General features: G+C 38.2%; 1 protein-coding gene across 1 annotated transcript in view; it reads right to left on the bottom strand.

The window, feature by feature from the left end:
* ZNF292 (zinc finger protein 292) overlaps positions 1-19,509 on the bottom strand; it is a 59,712-nt gene extending 40,203 nt beyond the window's left edge. Inside the window, exon 1 of the mRNA XM_054820584.1 lies at positions 19,247-19,509. Within this exon, the coding sequence (XP_054676559.1) occupies positions 19,247-19,408 (162 nt within the window). The 5' untranslated portion in view covers positions 19,409-19,509. The remainder of the gene's footprint in view (positions 1-19,246) is intronic.
* Positions 19,510-19,624: the final 115 nt, after the last annotated feature.

The raw sequence follows: 19,624 nt of genomic DNA, 5'->3' as shown, positions 1-19,624 counted from the left end.
TTTAACCAACGTTTATGGAGTAAGGGCTATCAGGACCTTGAGAAAATCCACAAGAGTTAATCCTTAATCAGTAAGAAACAAGTTTTAATTCCTATCAGCTCCCCAAATATGTTCAGTGTGTAGACTCAAGTGCTTGTGCCAGCACAAAGCAACGAAAGCAGAAGTATTTCTTTTCAGGAAAATGTTATCTTAAGACTCAAACTACTGCATGAAATCAGTAGGACAACGTGAGCAGATTTAACTGATTTCTTCTTTGAACAACACTAATACAAGCAGTAACTTTCACAATAACTGCCTTGCAGGACATGTGCACTGCTTCTATGTTCCCTAATTTTATCTCCTATATGCTAATACTTGCAAAATATGTAATTCAGATAAACTTTGTTTAATGCACTTTTTGAAATGAGCAACTGGAATTTCCTCTAAAATAGCGTGAAAATTAAGAACAGGCAACAAATATTTCATATACATTCAATTAATGATTTATGAACTGAATATGACTAGTAATTAAACTACCAAGAATTTCACTGATCATAAAGCTAAAATTCTCCTCTTTGCTTTCTTGAGAGTCTTCTGAGTTAATTTTCTAATTCACTTCACTGTTCTTTGGCAACCTCAGTATGTTACTAACCAGCTTAGCTGAAGACAAGTGACAGTTGCTTGTTCTCTTGCAGAAACTGCACCCTATCTGGAGCAACTCACTCAGGCATCATTTACATCATTTTCCTCAAATTTCTTGTGTAATACTGAAGATGAGCAAGAACTACCTTTCAAATATACATAATTGTATTTTAAGAATGTCAAGCACAATAACAATCTAAGATATCTCCTGCTTTTCAATGTCTGTTACTAAAACATGCAATGATGAGCCAGGTGAACCAGGCAAAGCCAGACACTACAGCTGTGAGGATATGAAAATGCTTATCGTGTCTATTGAGAGAGTCTTCCCATGCTAACGGATTGCTACTGAGTGTGAAGAACGCTGACAATGCAGCCATACTGATCTGTGAAGAGAACAGATGATGCCTCCCAATTTTGTACTACCAGCACAATCCTCTCTTTTGTATTACAAAATTGAAATGTAGTCCTGAAAGTAAGCTATGAGACTCTTACCAAAACTTCAGTTGACTATAAATGGAAATGTTGGCCACTGTATCTCAAAATCCAGTACCCTATGTGTTGCCTCATTCTTGAACTGCCATCTTTCTGCTTTTGACACTTCAAAAGTAATTTTACTGAAGCTAAGACAAGTGAGATTTACTGTATCTCTTGTCAAAAAATATCCCCCCCCCCCCCCCGAGTCTGTATTTAATTTTGTTCCCTTTTTCATTTACCTCTATACCTGGCAGATAATCACTAACCAAACACAAGGATTTAAAAGTCTGACTAGTAGGCCTGGATAATTTCTGTCTGCTATATTCCTTCTTCAACAAAGGATCCGTCTGCCATTCAGTTACAAAACCAGCCTAATTAGTAAGATTAAAGACACCCCCCCCCCCCCTCCAACTCCAAGGGTCTGTAATCTTAAGTCAGTTTTCACTTCCAAAACTGTAATCTATCTGATTCTCCCTGAAACAGTATTTTCCATGCATATGCTTCACATTGTTGACCTTTTAGGTATGGTAGTCATGAGTTGCAACTAATTGCTTGTGTTTAACTATTATTCAAAAGAAAATATAACAACATTTGAAACTGCTGTTAACTTTCCTTTCCCAGGGGACTTAAGAGCACCATGAATTATTTGTTAAATCAGTAATGTTCTTGCAGTATCCATGGTTCTGTAAGAGGTATTGTTCATCAGTTCTGGAACACAGAGACACAACTCTGCTCAAACTTGAAAAGCCTCCACCAGTTACAGCTACACAGTAAATATGCTCTTTGAAAGCTCTTGCCTTCAGGACCAGCATCTTAAAGCAGTAATACTCAGGCATCTCAGATGAGCAGCAGTCCAAGACAGAAGCATGCAAGGCAACTGGGCAGAAGCACAGTTCTTCTACACACATTCACACTAAGGGTGTGCACACATCCTGATACTAGGGACACTAAAATATTTTGAGATGTCAGTTATCATTTTGGCAGCTAGGCCATCAGATATAGAGGCTCCAAAAACCTCTACAGGTTTATATGGTTGCTCTCAGGTATCTGAGATGAACACATTTCTTTAAAAAATGAATACATTGGTGCTTTTTATTACTGACAGATTCACTAGTGAAATATCTACAGGAGATACATATAAACAAAAAAGTTTTCACAGATCAGTGGGTTAGACTATTCCAAACTGCAATATGAAAATAAACCTATTATACATAAACCAATTCCTCAGATCAGGGACAGAACAATATGGTGAGAAATATAAAGCCTTTATCAAAGGAATCAAAAACCATTACATGTCCACTATGAGACGCTGCTTTCCAGGAATAAAGAAAACAGGATTAAATGCTTTCTATTCTTTTTAGGATAGGCAAGAATGAATTCCGCAACTTGCATGCAGAGGTGACAAGCAACAGAGCATGGGTATTGCAGAGTAATCAAGTGCTACCAATTGCAAGACAGCTTAGTTCATGGCAAAGGCCCTGAATCCTAACAGATGAAACATGAAGAACACGATGACTTGATCTGTGTTCTCGATCAAGTAGCTAGGTATACAGGCGTGATGTCGATGATGTCTTCTGACTTAACGATAGGGGAATAAAAAGATTTTTTTTCTGGGAAACGCAGCTACTATGCTGACTCTTGGGTTGGAGCTAGACATTTATCTCATTGAAATTAAGTTCATTTTTGAGGGCTGTGTTTTGCAGAGTAAAACTTTGTGGGCCCGAAGCATAATCTCACTGGCTGCTGCAACCATTAAAGAACCGAGCATGTGATGAAAATAGCATTGTTCAAATTCCTGGAAAGCTGATAACAGTCTACTTTTAAGGTGCAATTTATGACAGTTTACAAACTAAGCTGGACTTCTGGCCTCAACTACTCCATGCAAACGCAGCCCTGTGCTAGTGTAATTACAGAATCAAAAAGTCACTCATGGAACTGAACTGATAAACTAAAAACAAACCTGTGAGTGAGTGAACAGATCTCTCCTTTCAAAGTGGAGCATTAGTCCTAGTTTGCAATGCTGAAATCATCCTTGCCCCAAGAATCTGCTGTAAATTAAAAGATGACTAGGATGACAGTAGGCATGACTGATGAGCAAAAGACAATGCACTGGGCAGTCACGTCCTCAAAGGCCTACAGCATCTACAAAGATGTTGGTTCAAGAAGCATTTCCAGACCATCAGAACTTGATTAAGTGAAGACAGCAACATTGCCTGCAATGTCTCTCTTCTGTATCATGAGGAAAATGGACTGACTGGTTGAGAATAGCCTTATAACATGTTTTCTTTTTAATGAAGTAGTTAAGATACTAAAAATATATTAGATATCACAGTTTATGTGTCTCTGGAGTCAATAAGCTTTGGTACCAATGCATCAGTACCAGATGATCTCATTGTGAAGTCCCACAGCAATGTTACACCCTAAAGGGACACCAAAACAATCTTTTTAGGTGCTGAAATACCATTATTCTCAGCCGCGATGATCTACAGCTCCTAGAGCTGAAGACCACCTTTTCTTTTGTGATCTGCTTTCTCTCCTCCTTGTTGTTCAGCATTTTACCAGAAGATGGAGAACAAGCCTTTCATCACATAAAAAGCAGGAGTCTTGATAAGTGCTGCAAATTGGTTTTTTTATGTTAAGGTTTCCATGAAAGTCACTTTAAGTGGAGAAGGCTAGAGGCACCTAAGGAGTAGCTGGGATGCAAACAACATTTATGTCCACACCGTACGAGGACAGACTACCCAACTAAGATGTCAATCAAATAGAACATTCAAGTAAAAACGTGAATAGTTCTTGAACTAGTTCTGCATATTAAAAAAAACCCCTTACTAATACAATGCATAGTTTAAATCAAGTCTACCTCAGATTTCCCATGAGACTTCACTATTTAAGGCATCAGAAACAAATACTACGACAGATGATTTTTAAAGCATTTAAAACAGTAAGCTAAATGTTTAACACACAATATGAACTACATCATACCTCCAGCCCATTTTAAAAAGTACAGGAAGGAAAAAAAAAAGAAAGAAAGAAAAAGATTATCTGTTCTTTTCTCTGTGGTATGACAACCCTCTGATCAAGGCATTTCTCCCTATCACCATAATCATAACCCATCTTTATTTCCTTTTCACCTTTGCCTCCAACAAAGAACCTTAAACATAACTGACCTGTTTCCATTTTGTTTTTTAGTTGGGATGCTCTACAGGCAAACTGATTTTTAGACTAGAACAAAACTTACATAGAAAAGCATGGATATTTCAAATCTGTCCACTACAAGCATCAGACAGAACAGCACCATGTGAAATACTGCTGCCCTCACAGATATGCCAAAATAAAGAACCAGGTCATATCAATATAAGTCAACAAAATCAGCTTCTATTTATTTAGAACTGTGCACAGTGAGGTCATTTTACAACAACTCAACCCAACATTGTACTTCTAATTCATTTCCAAAGTAGTTGAATTAGGCAAATTAAAACTGGTATTAGTTCACTGATTTAGTATTTGTTTACCGAGGCTTAGCACTGTTACTGTGATTTTGTGGCTAGACAAGTGCTGTGAGAGTATTAGCTCTTACATGTTTGTTGTTGTAACAAAATCCAGAACTGAACAGCAAAACTACAGCAGGTATAGAACATGTAATTGCATTTACAAAACTAAGGATGACATAACCAAACATGATAATCTTTTCTAGTGTACAAGTACTATTTAAATTATGGTTAGGATCAAAGAATATCAATCCTAATTTTTACTCAATTTTAGTTTTTACAACCTTTCAAGATTTTAAGTTGTTGATGTGCTATTTTTACTTTGAATGTGCCTTCTGAATTGTTTCACAATAAAGTTAAGCAAAGTATAGCTCTAGAAAGTTGAAGAGTCAGCTGATGTTGCTTTAATGCTAATGGAGATATTGACTTGTGCCCAGAAGAAAAGACTGAAGCCAGACTCTTAATTCCATCACTTACTACAAGATTGTATTTAAGCAGTTGTTTTCATTCTCAATTTCTGCAGGCACATTGCAGAGCTATCCAATTTTTTTCCCATTACTACTCCTCTTCACTGTTGCAATCTTCTCCACTGTTTTTTCCTTCAAACAGAAAACTCCAGCTGCTTTTACACTTTACACCCCCCATCCTAACACCACCGGCTTCTCTATCCTGCAACTGAAAGCTAAGGAAAATCAAGTCAAGATTAGCGAGTCCAAGAAATGCTCACAAAGTCAAGACAGACTCAGTCAGATATGAAGTTCAAAACCAAAATTTGAGTTTGCAAGTAAATGGTGGTCCACAAAAAGCTCCCAATGACTACAGCACTGCATAAGGAGCGGATCCATACAGCAGAAAAGCTGGTGCTGAGAACCCAAGTCCCCAGTGAATCCACCAAAGGAGATCTTATTTTGGACTAGATTTCAGCTGGTTCCATTAACTGGATACCTATTAGTGGCTGAAGCAGACTGCCTGCAATTGCTTCTGAAGCACAGCTTGTGGTTTAGTTTCACCCAAAATACATTCAATTTCCACACTGCAAAGGCACTCCACAATGTAAAAGAAAGTATGGTAAGCAGGGATGATCAGAAGATCCCTTACAAAGCAAACTTCTTGCCTGACCCAGAGTGTTAATGTATAGACACCAACTATTTTGGTTCACATATATCTTCTATGGATACATTACATTATCTGAAAACTCTTCTTTCAACCATTTGCTTTCTCGTTCATCTACTGCAAAGAGATATTCAGAACAATACAATTAGTGTTGTTATAGTGCATGAGCATGTATGTTTTTACACTCTTGTCTCTATTACAGTGTTTCTCCTTCTACGAGGGAAAAAAAACCCCACACGTTCTGTTCTGTACTCAGAGTGAAGTACACCACCTACATGATGGCACTGTTTATTATTACTGATATCTTCTACTACCCAGATGCATAGGTATGCACTCTCTAGTACAGATAACCATCACTTATTAAGAACTAATGTGTTTAGGTGTCATCTTAACAAACAAATGCTAGCTCAAATACTTTCAAGTAGTAGTTTCCTGAACAGTGTTAAAGGCAATCTGCAAAGCAATGTTGCAAAATTCTACCTATTTACAAGCCTTTTTTAAAACAAAACAAAACCCAAAACATTCTCCTCTCACTATCCTCTTCATTTTTTTATTCAGTCTGAGTTTTCAGAACCACCATGTAAATCTGAAATGTTGTCTATCCAACCAGAACACGAAGAATAAACTGAATTATAACCGCACAATTTTCTTGTGGCAAAACTGCAAAAACATAAAGATACAGATCTAAGTTTTATGCTCAAGACTTACCAGAAAGGGAAAAGGAGATGCACAGAAACAGCAAGAAATCAAGTCTTAAACATTTATCTCACAATAACTCATGCGTATATTCATACTGAAGGAAAGCTATCCTCCTAGAGATTTTCAGAGACAACAGTAAATAAATTCAAAGAAACACACACACAGAAAAGGTAATTGTTAAAGAACTGATACTAACTTCTAATTAATTTTGATTAAATAGAAAGAATTAGAATACACTTGAAATCCAGTAAAAGTGATCAACTACTCTGCAATGAATGATTTATTTTCTGTTTGTTCAATCCCTACACATTCATATATCTATATAGTAGTTTATAGTGTGTATATATATACACACACAATATAGTAGTTTATTATGCAAAATAAGTTTCTTGAACATCATTCCACAACAACTAGAAAACACAAAAGTTGAGGAAAGATAGAAAGTTGATATGAATTATCATTAGCTACTTTTTGCCTCTTGCCCAAAAAGATTCTCCCAAATAACCACATCTACTTAGGTCTCCTTCATGGAATTATTTTTTTTCTTTTAATAAATCTCACTGCAGCTCTAGTTACCATGAATATGTAATAACTAAACAGATTTCTATGCTTCTGAATTCGCAAGAACATATTGATTATTTGAACTCCCCCCTCCTTTCCCTACATTTATTTACACCACCTAAGGCATTAATGATCTTCATGGTTCTTTACAGCTACTTGACTGTAACTCACACTCACAGCTGCACATCTCTAGTAAAGACAGTTAAGATTAATTGCAGGAAGAATCCATGTAATGATGATCAACAGCATAAAGAAACTCACCCTTACGATTAACTTCTTGAAGATTTTTAAAGTATCGTTACAACTCAGTTTGTAAGGACATTAGCACCCAGCACACAAGCATAAAAAGTTAACCACACTTCTTATCCAACTATTTCTACTTCACTAGGCAGACAGAGTAACAACAACAACAAAAAAATCCAGGTTTGTCTTCTAATGCATATAACTATGAATAGCAGGGAAGTACCACTGCCCCCAATTTACAGACAGAAAGCCAAGACAGATGTAAGTATGCACTTGAAAATACATTTACATTTCTAAGGTAGAGTCCACATTGGAGGAAGGTTTGAAAAAAGCACCTCAGCAGACAGGGAAGCAGAAACAGAAGAAAAGCTTGTGGGGCTTTGCTACGACTCTCAGAGTAGTAATTATGTCATCTACCATCACCAAGAAAATACCACAAAAAACATAGCAAAGAGGAGAACAACTGACTCTGGAAAGTTAATTACCAAAGATGGAATCTTCTGTTAACTGAGAGATGTTTCTCTCCCCAAATGTAAGTCAAAAGACATAAGCAGTTTGTATGTTTTTCACTTGGGCATGCTGAACATACTGCATAAGCTCAGATTGCTAATTATTAAATTGAAAGAGGCAAAACAAAAAGAGAAATTACCTTGGTGCTCTTCCTCCCATTATTCTTTTGTCACTATTTTGCTTAAAATTCAAAACCCAGCTAGTTTTAGAAAAAGAACTAGAAAAGCCTAGAAAATGAATAGACAGTCTCTGCTTACATCCATAAACTGTTTTAAAAGAAGTAAATTATTTAAAATACCAGGAAATAACTTCATTAAGCCTTATGTTTTGTCATATACAGTAGTAGAAATTACCCTTATTTAGGCTTGATTTTAATCTTTCAACATTTTGCATTCAATATGCTCTCTCTCATCTTAGTAGTATCTGACTTCTCTCTTGCATCCTTACATGAGAAGTGAACTTGTCATAGTCCTAGGCTACATTTCTCTCTATTCAGGTTTTAATTCAAGTCTCAATTTAATGTTGTCATCCCAACCTTCATATTTTAGTCTGTTTAGTTAAAAACAATATTCAGCAGTTGGCTATTAAATGGGCATTTCAGGAATGTGGTGGGATGTTTATTACAGTAAACTTTTATTCACTGCCAGGAAATCTAATTTACCTATTCTTTTAATTATCAGACTGGCATATGGGGAGATTAAAAATAGGAAGACAGCCAAAAATAACTGTGTCTAATCTGAAAATATATGCATTTCCTGCAATATAGGTGACTTGAACCTGCTCTCTCAGTCAAGTGAAATGAGACATCCAAATATTTCTGTAGTTCATCTGCGTTACATTTTTGTATTAGCTGTCTATCGGCTGAATGTAACTTCTCCCTCTGCTACTTCAAATCTTTTTAATTCTGATGAGAACTTAATTGATAATCTTCTTCCTCAGTAGAAAGGTTACTTAATTGCCATTTTAACCTTGTCTATTCAGCACAGTCAAACTGGCATCCCAAAGGATGCTTCCACCTCATCTACATTTCCTGTGAAAGAACAAGGCAACGTCTACCTCATTCACCCAGAGTCTAATAACCAACTGTGTCTTTATACCAGTGTCAAGGTACTGCACACTATGTCCACGTGTGAGGAAGGAGAGGAGCCAAGACTATACTTTCTCCTGAACATGTTAGCAACCCTGAGCAGAACTCAGAGTGCCTGCCATCACACTGATGTGGTTCATGAAGTCCGGCTGGGTATCCAAAAGCAGGCTTCAATTGCCATGCCAGTTTCAACTAGAACATTATGCAAGTTCCATGTCTGTAGAACTGGGATATTTAAGTTTCATCATCTTCATTATTATGGATTCGTAATCAGAAGTTACTTTTTATCCCAGCTATTCTCTTCATAAGAGCTACCCTCCAATGATTAAAGTAAAAATGAAGTTCAGATTATGTCTTTTGTGATTCTGAACACTTAATCTCTTCTTGTTCTCATCTTTGTGTTCATTCTGTTATAAAATGGTGTATTATCACAAACTCCTGAGACAAGTAGGAATCACAAGACTGAGGAACTCCTTACTCGTAATTTCATTTAATGCCTGAACACTGAACGTACCTTACTGATTCAACAAAACAGTATTCAGTGTGTTAGATACATAAATATCAAACAGGAATTCATCTATTCACAAGAATCAATTCTCTCCATCATTTTGAATAACAGAAGACAAAAGGAGTCCTACCAAATTCTGTTCGTTATGACATACAGGAGACTGAGAAAGCAACACCATATTCGCTATCAGCTCAAATAAAAACTCTTAAGATAACTGCTATATTCCACCCAAAAAACAACAGGGAGTTACAAAGACTGGTCTTTATCCTAAAGAAATTCTAAGGAATTTTACTCCATGGAGTTAGGTTTCTCAAAGCAACAAATGCATCTGTCCAGCAGTCAGGAGAGAATGAACACTAGGAGTCAGTATCTGAAGCAGGATGGAGCTTTGGCAGAAGTTGTCCATGTTACATGAGTCCCTAAAAGGACAAAGAATTGTGTGACTTGCTCAGAATAATTAACAAAATAATCAAGTGAGAACTACATCAGTTAACACAGGATTTTCCTGATTCTCTGTTGAAAGATTAATTTCCTTTAGCTTCATACAGGGAATCATGGAGCCACAAATATTACATACCAGAAGACTGTACAACACAGAAGAGAGGATGGAAAAGAAATTTGATCAAACTAGTCTTACCAAAAACTACAGGCACATGTTTTTGCAAGTTTAGTCCAATTTCCTACTGGATATGGCCAATTTTCAGGAATAATTTTATAAAGCTCCATTGCCTTTTTGATGTTACATACACCTTCTTTCTGAATATCTTTGTTCTGCCAAATACTAGGTGTTATTACATTAACTCTTCCCAAATGAAAGCAGTGCAGTTCATCCTTACAGATGAAAAATCCCAGAAATAATACCATGGAGTTGTCTTTAACGCATATTTGAAAAGACAAATAGAAAAAAAAATTCCACACCTCAAAAACACACCTGCACACTTCTTAAAACGCAAGACATTAAGTTCTTAACATATACAAAAGCACAGACCTAATAAAATGGGGAATAGTATTTTAAAAGATAGTTTCAAGTCATATTGCTCACCTGTTATTTAAACTTGAATTTGCAAGTTGTTGTATATCATCATTTTAGAGAGGCTGATGGCATAAGAATGTCATGTTAGTTTCCCTCATGAAAACGAAATACACGCTGTACTGTAACAGCTCAAGGATTTATATGGAGGCCTTTAAAAACAACACTAACAAAAAAATTTTGATAGATATAAATCAATTATTGAAGCACTATTTCTTGAAGATATGCTCCATACATACATGAATTTGAAATAGTTTCTTTGGCTTGTGTGTCAGTTTAGGTAATACATCACACTGAAGAAACAATAAGTTGACATGTCCTAACGGTCCCAGTTTGATCCCTAATTTAGGGAAGTCTTATGTAGAAACTACCTACAATATATAGTATGCCTGCATAAAGCCTAGAGTAAAAAAATATTGCAACATTTAAATGGCAGATGGAAAAGGCCAGATGAAATACCCTGATCCTTAGTCACAATGGAAGCAAAGATTCCCCAGAAGAGCACTTTTTTTTTTCTGCTTTTCCTCAAGATCTGTGGATTATGAGGTATTCATTCTCTAATAAAATAATTAAAAATAAAAAATTGAGAGATAGAAAATTGACTGAACGTTCAATAGATACATAGCTTCCTTATCAAGAAACTGAGACACACAATGTGGATATTTTGATAAAATGAGATGCCTTACTGAACATTAATATTGAAACATATATATATTCCTTGTATAGTCCTGCACAGTAAGGAAGATGTTTTCCATAGTCAATATTTCATGTTTTTCAGACAGTGAACCTTCAATAATCATAGTTTTAGAAAGCAACCAAGACATTATGAATATACATTATTCAAAAGTGGGGAATAAACTTTGGAATTGTGAGAAAAGGTAAAGACAGGAATATACGTGCCAGTACAGAAAGTACTCAATACATTTAGTTATGCTAGCACAGATGTGCAGCTATTGTTTACAGCCAACAATTATGGGTAAATTGAAGTCTATTGCAAGGCCTTGGATTTATTCTTTCTTTTAAACGGCTGCAGGTTTGTGTAAAGCAGAATGTCTCACAGTCTTTGAACAGCCAACAAGAATCAAGGATAGTATGGAGAAAAAGTAACTGTAACCACACGTCACATTCTGTAACCTTAACTTTTGGCTAAAAGTATTTCTTAGAGAAATCAAGTAACTAACCCAGCAAAAACTGTTCATCAGGGTAACTATAAAACTAAGTATCTACTTGCCAAACCGAAAGCTTTTTTCTTTCCCACAGTAACTAAGTGGAATGCTTGATTTTAGTATCACATGCGGTACCTTACATAAAGATGAGTTTTTGTAAGGATTCTGAAGTTTTATTAATTTTAATCCCTCCATCTACACTTTGTCATCTTCTTAACTACCTTTGTTATACTTTGGAGAACTATATCTCTTCTCTCGACTGTTTGTACTCGGAAGGATAATTAGTATGTTTTGCAGGAAAAGTACTTAAATCCTAAATCTTACATGGGCTGTCACCTTCTTACCTAATTTTTACTAGACTGTTACTTTCCCTGCAGGTTAAGTACTTCAAACCCACAAAGATGTCAAGAACATAGCAACAAAGCAAAAAGGGGCGGGGGGGGGGAGGGAGAGAGGAAGAAATTAAAATCAAGCACTGCAAAAACTCTGCTCACAAAGCGAAAACTGCAGAATGACTGAAGATAGCCCTGAAAATCTAAGAAGTGCTTCCAATAGAAAAGGAATATGCTGCTTTCCATGTCTACATGGGATAGGATAAATCACAGTAATCTTGTATTGCAACAAGAGATTAGAGATCAGGTTAGACTATAAGGGGAAAAAAACACATTTGAAGGCAAAGATAACTGAACTAAAATGTATTATCCAGGGAGTTTTTTGGAATCTTTCTTACTGGAAATTTTTGAGAACAGGTTAAACAAGCATTTGTAGCTATGGCTTATCAATCATTAATCCTGCTTTGGTCTAGCTGACTGAGATCTCTTCCAGATGCACGTTCCATATAGGGAAAATACTGCCAAACCCATTTAGCTCAAAAGGGAAGTTTTCAAAACTAAACCACAGTGCTGTTATGACTGTTCTTTCCTAATCATCTACCTATATTTAAGGAGTTTTTAATACTGAAGAAACAATTTATTCACAAATCAAGAATACGAACGATTTCTTTTTACATTGACAGCAATTTACACAACCAAAAAGACTTAATTTGTATTACAGCAGATTTTTAACTCAAAACTGCCACCAAAATGAGTTTAAGATACTCCTAATCTGCCCAAAAATAATATTAAAAGGCTGTTATTAAAGACTTGGCTTTTTTCATAAGCAGATTAAAGAAAACACACATGTAAAACTAACTGCACCAGTTCTGGTTGTCCAAGTAACCTAATATGTAACCGGGAAATGATTCAAATAAACTACAGAAAGCTACATTTTATAAAATCATTACACTTGGTAAAACATGAGCTAAACACATGCTGAAGTAAACTTCCTGCCTGGACATGTTAGCCCTCTCAAAAAAAAAAAATTCCATGTGTATCACATCTTGGTCCTTTTTATGCTCAAACATATTTTAGTAAAATTATCGTTATCAAAAAAAAGGAGGACTGACAGCATGGCAGAAAGCTTAGACATTAGCATGACTAGATTAGAAAAGCAAATCAATGATATTCTGATTTTCAGACACACACACACAGAGGTAGAAAAAAAATTTAACTATTTCAGTCACATCCACTTACTTTGATACAGGAAAATTTGTATTAATAAAAACTTATATTATGGAGCTCAGAAGTTCTAACAAAGACCAGCTCCAATCTGGTCTAGAACAATTATGCTCATGGATTAGACTTACCCTAAACAGTGAGGGTGGTTTTTTCTAAACACATACACATCATATCCAGATACACACACATACCATCTTCATTTAAAAGCAAGACAATTTCCCTGACTCCTCATAGTTTAACTTAAAAAAATCAGGGGGTGTTGTTTCCATCCCCCCAGGTCAATGAGACTGACATGGCAGGTCTTATAGTGATGAAGGAGCACAAAAATGCCTGAGGCAGCTCAAAGTTTGCATGAGATGACACAGTGATGACAGTTGTTTTTCTTCATGCACTTGGGAATCTGTGTGGTGTACTATAGTTTAGCGGATTCCTTGTGATTTCTGGCAGCTGTACATCTCTCCCTGAATAGCAGACCATCTGGAGGTCACAGGTACAAAAGCAAAATGGAAAAGTATTAGAAGTTATGATGGAAATCTTACACTCATGGTAACGTATATAGAAAAACTAGCAACTGTGATATCAGGAAGAAACAGAGTGTGGTAGAGGCAAATGTGCAAAGACGGAAACACGAGAACAGAAGCTTTTAAGGGTTAGCTCAGTGTAGAAATCACTCATTGGACTCAAAAGAAAATAGTTTTTACTTAAAGAAGTAGAAGTAGCAGAATTTGTGCATACTAGAGAGAGACCTGGTTACACAGGAAATCATTAAAAAGAAAGTTCAAAAAATAGCAGTCTTACCCTCATTCACGTTCCAGCAGTTTGTGACTATATTACATAAAGATCACTATTAGCTGTTGAGCCAAACAAAATCAAGGGTGGATGTCTACCTACACACTCAATGAAGAGCTCAATGAATGTTGTCTGGAGTAAGGGATCAGGTGTGATATTAAGAAAAAGAGGAAATGTCTTCCACATATATTAAAAGGCACCTGATGTTTGCCAATGGTATTTTTCGCTGTCACTGAATACCAATCTTACGGTCACATCAGGAGGAAGGACATCACAACTGGAGTTCCTTGATGAAATAGCAAATAAACCCTTCAAAGACTCTTGAAGTCTTTATACGCAGAAAGACTCTTGGCAAGGGATCATACTCTAACTCCTACAGGAAAAAATGAAGAAGCCTACTGAAACACTTCTTTGTCATTGGATTAAGACAGACTGGGTATGGATAAATCCAGAAGTTGTAGCTAAAAGGTTTAAGAAAGGCTTTATTTCAAAGTCTATGGACAGAACTGAAGATTATTTCTGTCATCTTGAATCTGAAGAGGAAGCTGAGAATACAGACTCAAAAAGAGAGGAAGATGACAACAGTGAAGACGGTGACAGCACCAGAAAGTTGTGAAGTCTGTGAGCTGTAAAAACTGAAAGCCAATCACAGTAAGGTATAAGAGAAGGAAACAAGACTAACCTCCAATAGAAACAAATCGTTAGTGAAAACTTTATAACTTTATTGTACATTGATTACAGATACGTAATTAAAAAAAAGCTTTTTATATATAGCTACATTTGTTTGCTTTTAGGATGACATCTTATATTTGGATGAGTGCGGTGTATATTCCCCAACATTACAAAGATCTACTCTTAGCCTGTCAACACACAGGGGAAAAAAGGGTAGGACCTTAAGGTATTAAGGTAGGACCAACATGCACATGTTCCCCAACTAATACTTCACTAGTACCTCAATATACGATAAAAATAATTTTAACACAGTAGGAACAAACTCTATGCAGTCACATCAGTTAAAAACAAGCTTGCTTGTTTTTTAACAGAAGTTTTGGTTGTTTTCTTTTAGTAGCTAAAAACCTTCACTCCCCCATTTTTCCATCAGCATTACACTTTTGCTGCTAGTGTTAAGAAGATCGTAGGTTAATATTGAGTAAACTGTCTACACTAGAAGGATATTAATGTGTCTACTGATGGCTAAGCACACTTGTTAACATATTTTAACACAAGATTTTCTCATAATAGGCAGACAGGACAAGACAATACATGAGACAAAAAGTATAGGCAAAGTTGAGGAACGATAGCACAACAGTCCAAATATTTCAGACTCACTATACGTTGTCAATATATAGTGAGCTTCAAAGAAGTTGTCAACTTGTACATTAGTACAACAAACCTGATCGCCATACAGTTTTGGAGAATTTGCACCACAAACTACAGCAAAAGAAAAAAAAAACCCACAAAAAAACCCCCCTCAGAAGCAGATTCAGAAAAGACATGAAAAGTCAAAAATAACAAAGGAGGGAAGACTAATAAGCTCAAAGATGAAACATGTCAACTACAGAAAAATAATCAGGATAACTAGAGGTATCACAAAATTTCACAACTAACTAGCTACAAAAGAAAATCTGTTACCAGCCTGCAATTTGGTATTTAAGAAAATAAAGCTTACATTGGGTAATGACCAGATGGAAAGGAACACAGCCCATAGTGAAGAGCTCTGATGTACCCATCAGCTTTGCGTTCACCTAGCTCTCAGGGAAAAAAACCAAACAGTCTTCTCTAACTGAATACAATCAAAGATCACCTTTAAGAGCAAAGTTTGAAAATAATCTGACCAGGCATCACATGGTGACAAGAAGAGGAATCTTTCTTTGGACCATTCAGAATTATTGCAAAATTCACACTTTCAATTTTTAGCCACTACAGCTGAAGATACTTGTTTTGTCTGCCCCAGTCTGCACACATATTGTTTGTGACAACATAACCGTTTGTCATGGATTTGCTAATTACCAAATTGCAACAGAAGAGCATGAATCACAATTAAAAAGTCATTTTACATATATCCGTATGGATGTGAATTTCACTTGATAATAATTAAAAATTATGCTCTCTATTGCATGCTCACAACGGTGAACACAACTACATTCACACAGACACGGTACAGGATTAAAGTCCAGTCTATAATCCCCTTAAAATTTAAGAATAACTGCATCATTTCACAGTGCAATCAGCAATAAAACACAAAAATATTTAGAGTTAATGAAATGCTGCATATAAAACACATAAAAAACTTTATTCTTACAAGAGAAGATTTTATTATCTGTCAAGGTACAAGGGGTCTTGTATTCGTATTCTCTTTCTATTTGTAACAGTTGTACTACACTATTGGGTTATAAACACTGAAATAGTTCAAACTGAGATTTTTCAAAACCAGATAAGGGATTTGGCCGTACAGCTCCCACTTCATTTAATGACAATAGAATACTTAAATCCCTTACTTGCCTTTGAACCTAAGGATCCTTTAATGCTCTACTGCACACTCTTTAGCTTCCTTCAGTGTGAAAATATGCTTATTTCTCAAACATTATGCTACCCACTTCATTTAAAAAAAATTAAAAAGTTGATTTATGGCAACAAGCTATGTGGTTGCTGGGCTACAGAGTCACTACCTGACAAAATAAAATAAGGACACAAGACTTTCCAAGTTCCGTGGAGTTATTTCATGCCTAGAAACTAAACATGAACAAAAAAAGAAAAAAGCACGTGAAATCATACTGAGATAAACACTAAAATATTTCTTCAGCACTGCACTTCCAGACTTAAAATATAAATAAGAGTCTAAGTTTTGTATACATGAGTCAAATTATTCTTTCATACGTATATATTCAAAGACTTCATTCTAGAAATCATGGCAGATGCCTTTAAACTGTTGTTTAAGAGAGATTTCTGAGGTGGCTTTTACTATTACATGAATTTTCTATAACCTCTGTCATGCAGTGGAAGCCACGTAGCTAAGCCTACTATCTGAATCATGAATAATACTATTTTGTGTTAGCCCCAATAAAGGATCAAAACTGTAGAAAAGGCTGAATAAGTATTTTGGCACCACCAGCACAGGTGAACAGATTTAAAAAAAAAAAAACAAACTCTGTTGAACCAGTATAAAAAATATCCGCCCAACAACAATGCTATTTAATACATTATCTTTATAGACCTCAGTTTAAAATTTGAAAAGCAGGATCTTTCAACATTGAATATCATGTCTCAACTCTCAGTGTTACACATCAGTTTTCAGTCTGCAAAAACAGATACAGCCTTCCTAGAAATCTTGGTATAGATGGGACAGTAACTCATTTCAAAACAGCATGGATTTTTATCTAAGTCAGTTTCTACAAAACTGTTTCATTCAGTGAGACTTGTTTTCAAAGGTGTATGTTTAAGAAAATTAGTAAATTTGGGCCTTACAATGGACTTTTGCAACAGCCATTAAAACAATATAATATTAATTTTAGTTAAACTTTAGATCAATCAATCAACTACTGAAGCCACTCACTAAGCACACACAACCATAATTTCAGTGATAAGTCTGCTTTAGACACCAGTAATCTACTCTGTACATGTCAAGGATGGTATCTTCATTCCCACCTACCCAACTACTTCAGCTCAATGAACAGCTCATTCACAAGTTAGAAGTCGAGCTGGTGCCAGGAAAGCCAGATTTCCACCTCCCAGTGTATGAATTTAAGAAAGCAGGCACAAAGATTAAATAGACTGAGAACATAGTGATCTGAAACAACACAAACCAATATTGTTTCTGTGCATCTACATGGACATTCTACCCAAATACAATACGATAAATTTTGACCAGAGAAAAAGAACCTGAAATACAACTCCTGTATATATGAAATAAAATACAAGAAAGGAATATGCTTAAAACACTTAGTAGTGTATCTCCCTGGTTAGCAAAAAGTAGAGCCCAGTTTAATCCAGAAGTGATAGACACGCTACAATGGCTACCACCAAGAATCAACTCTTGAAGAAAACAGATACAAAATCACAAATTAAACACGAGTCAAATCGACCATGTGAATTCACTCTAATCCATTCCACCTTTTAACAACTTGCCCACGTTCCATGAATGGGTGACAGTAATGTGTAAACAAACATTATCACTTTTATCAGATAGACTATTAAACCCATAGTAAAGCTACAGAAGTAGCGGTTTCTGTGAACTTCTGTGGCCTAAAACATTTAAGAAGTTGTTTTATACGTTGTGTCATATCTAATGCTAGTTGACAAAGGACATCTAAGAGAAATCAGAGCAATATATAGACACATACGTGACTAAAACGGAGCAGTTTATTTTAACTGTAGAGCTAGCACCACAAAGTTTGTCTAGAAAGGGATACTCATTAGGGTCACCAGTTCAGAAGAAACACCTGCAAACATCCCTGCTTCAGGACCAGCCCAAGCCCTCGGGAAGCAGGCCTTTTCCCGACGGCAGTCACAGCCAGAATAATTACACACAATGGTGCTTCCAACAGTGCCAGCTCAGGAGCCCTCCTCTCCTGAGGTGGGTCTGTACTCCCTTGACAGGGCGAGAAAACGGAGAGCAGCATCGCAGACCTACAGACCTGCCACCATCACTGGCGACTTAGTTTAGTCCACCACCACTTCGCCACCTTCTCTTTCCCAGGATGGCAAGAACTCCGCTATCCCTCTAGGGTACGAGATAGAGAAGGACGGGGGAAGGGGCGGGGGGACTCGGGCATAGAGCAGGAGCCCAGCGCAGAGGGGACCCGGGACGGACTTTCACCTCCTCCCCGGCCCCTCGGCAGAGAAGCGGAGCCCCCATCTCTCGGACTGTCGCCTCCCTCCCTTCGCCCCGCGCTTCGCCTCCAGGGGAGGAGGGGTGCTGGAGGGAAGGGGACGGCGGGTGGGGGGGCCCTTGGTCCGCCACCGCCAGGAACAAAGGGCCCTTCGATAAGCCCAGCCGCAGAGCACAACAAAGGGGCCTAGAGACCGCGAGAACCGGGGCGGCCACCGGGGAGGGGGGGGGAAGGAGAGGCGGGGGAAGGGGATTACAGGCCCGGCCGGAGCGGCTCCCGGCGCAGGGGGGCGGGCCGCTTCATCTCTGCCCACAATGAGCGGCGGCGGCGGCGTCAATCGCCCCGCGGCGCCCGGCCCCGAGCACTAACTCCCAGCGCCCCCTCCCCCCGCCAGGGCCAACCGCCGCACCGGGCCGTTGGCTGCGGCTCCCTCCCCGGCGCCCCGGCGGGGGCGGCGCTGCTCCCGCCCGGCCCCCCGCACTCCCTCTCACCCGGGTACACACACACCCCGCGGCAGAGGGGAGAGCGCGGGCGGGGGCAGGGAAGGAAGGGAAGGGAAGAGGCGGCCTGACCTGACAGAGCTGCTTGCAGTACTCGGTAGCCGCTTGCACCGCCGGCTCGGGGCTCTCCCGCAGCCCCGTCTCTAGGTCCACCAACCGCTCCCGCAGGCGCCGCAGCTCCAGGAGGTCGCCACCTAGGCTACCGCTCTCCTGCTCGGCCTCCTCGTCCGCCATCTTCGCACCCCGCTCCGTCGCGTACGCAGCCCCCCCCCCCCTCCCTGCCTGCCTCGGCCTCCCGGCCCCCCCCGCTCCGTTTCCAGGTCACGTGATTACACAATGCCACGTTCCGGGGAGGGGTCACGTGCCAGAGAAGACGCGGGAGCGCGCGCGCGCGCACTCTCCGTCCCCCGCGGCGTAGGACTGGGCCGGGGAGGGGCGAGAGTGGGGCGC

Source organism: Grus americana, chromosome 3 (genome assembly GCF_028858705.1).
Source record: "Grus americana isolate bGruAme1 chromosome 3, bGruAme1.mat, whole genome shotgun sequence".
In the NCBI taxonomy this organism is placed as follows: Eukaryota; Metazoa; Chordata; class Aves; order Gruiformes; family Gruidae; genus Grus; species Grus americana.
Note: the sequence above shows the minus strand (reverse complement) of the source record. Positions and strands in the feature narration are given on the sequence as shown.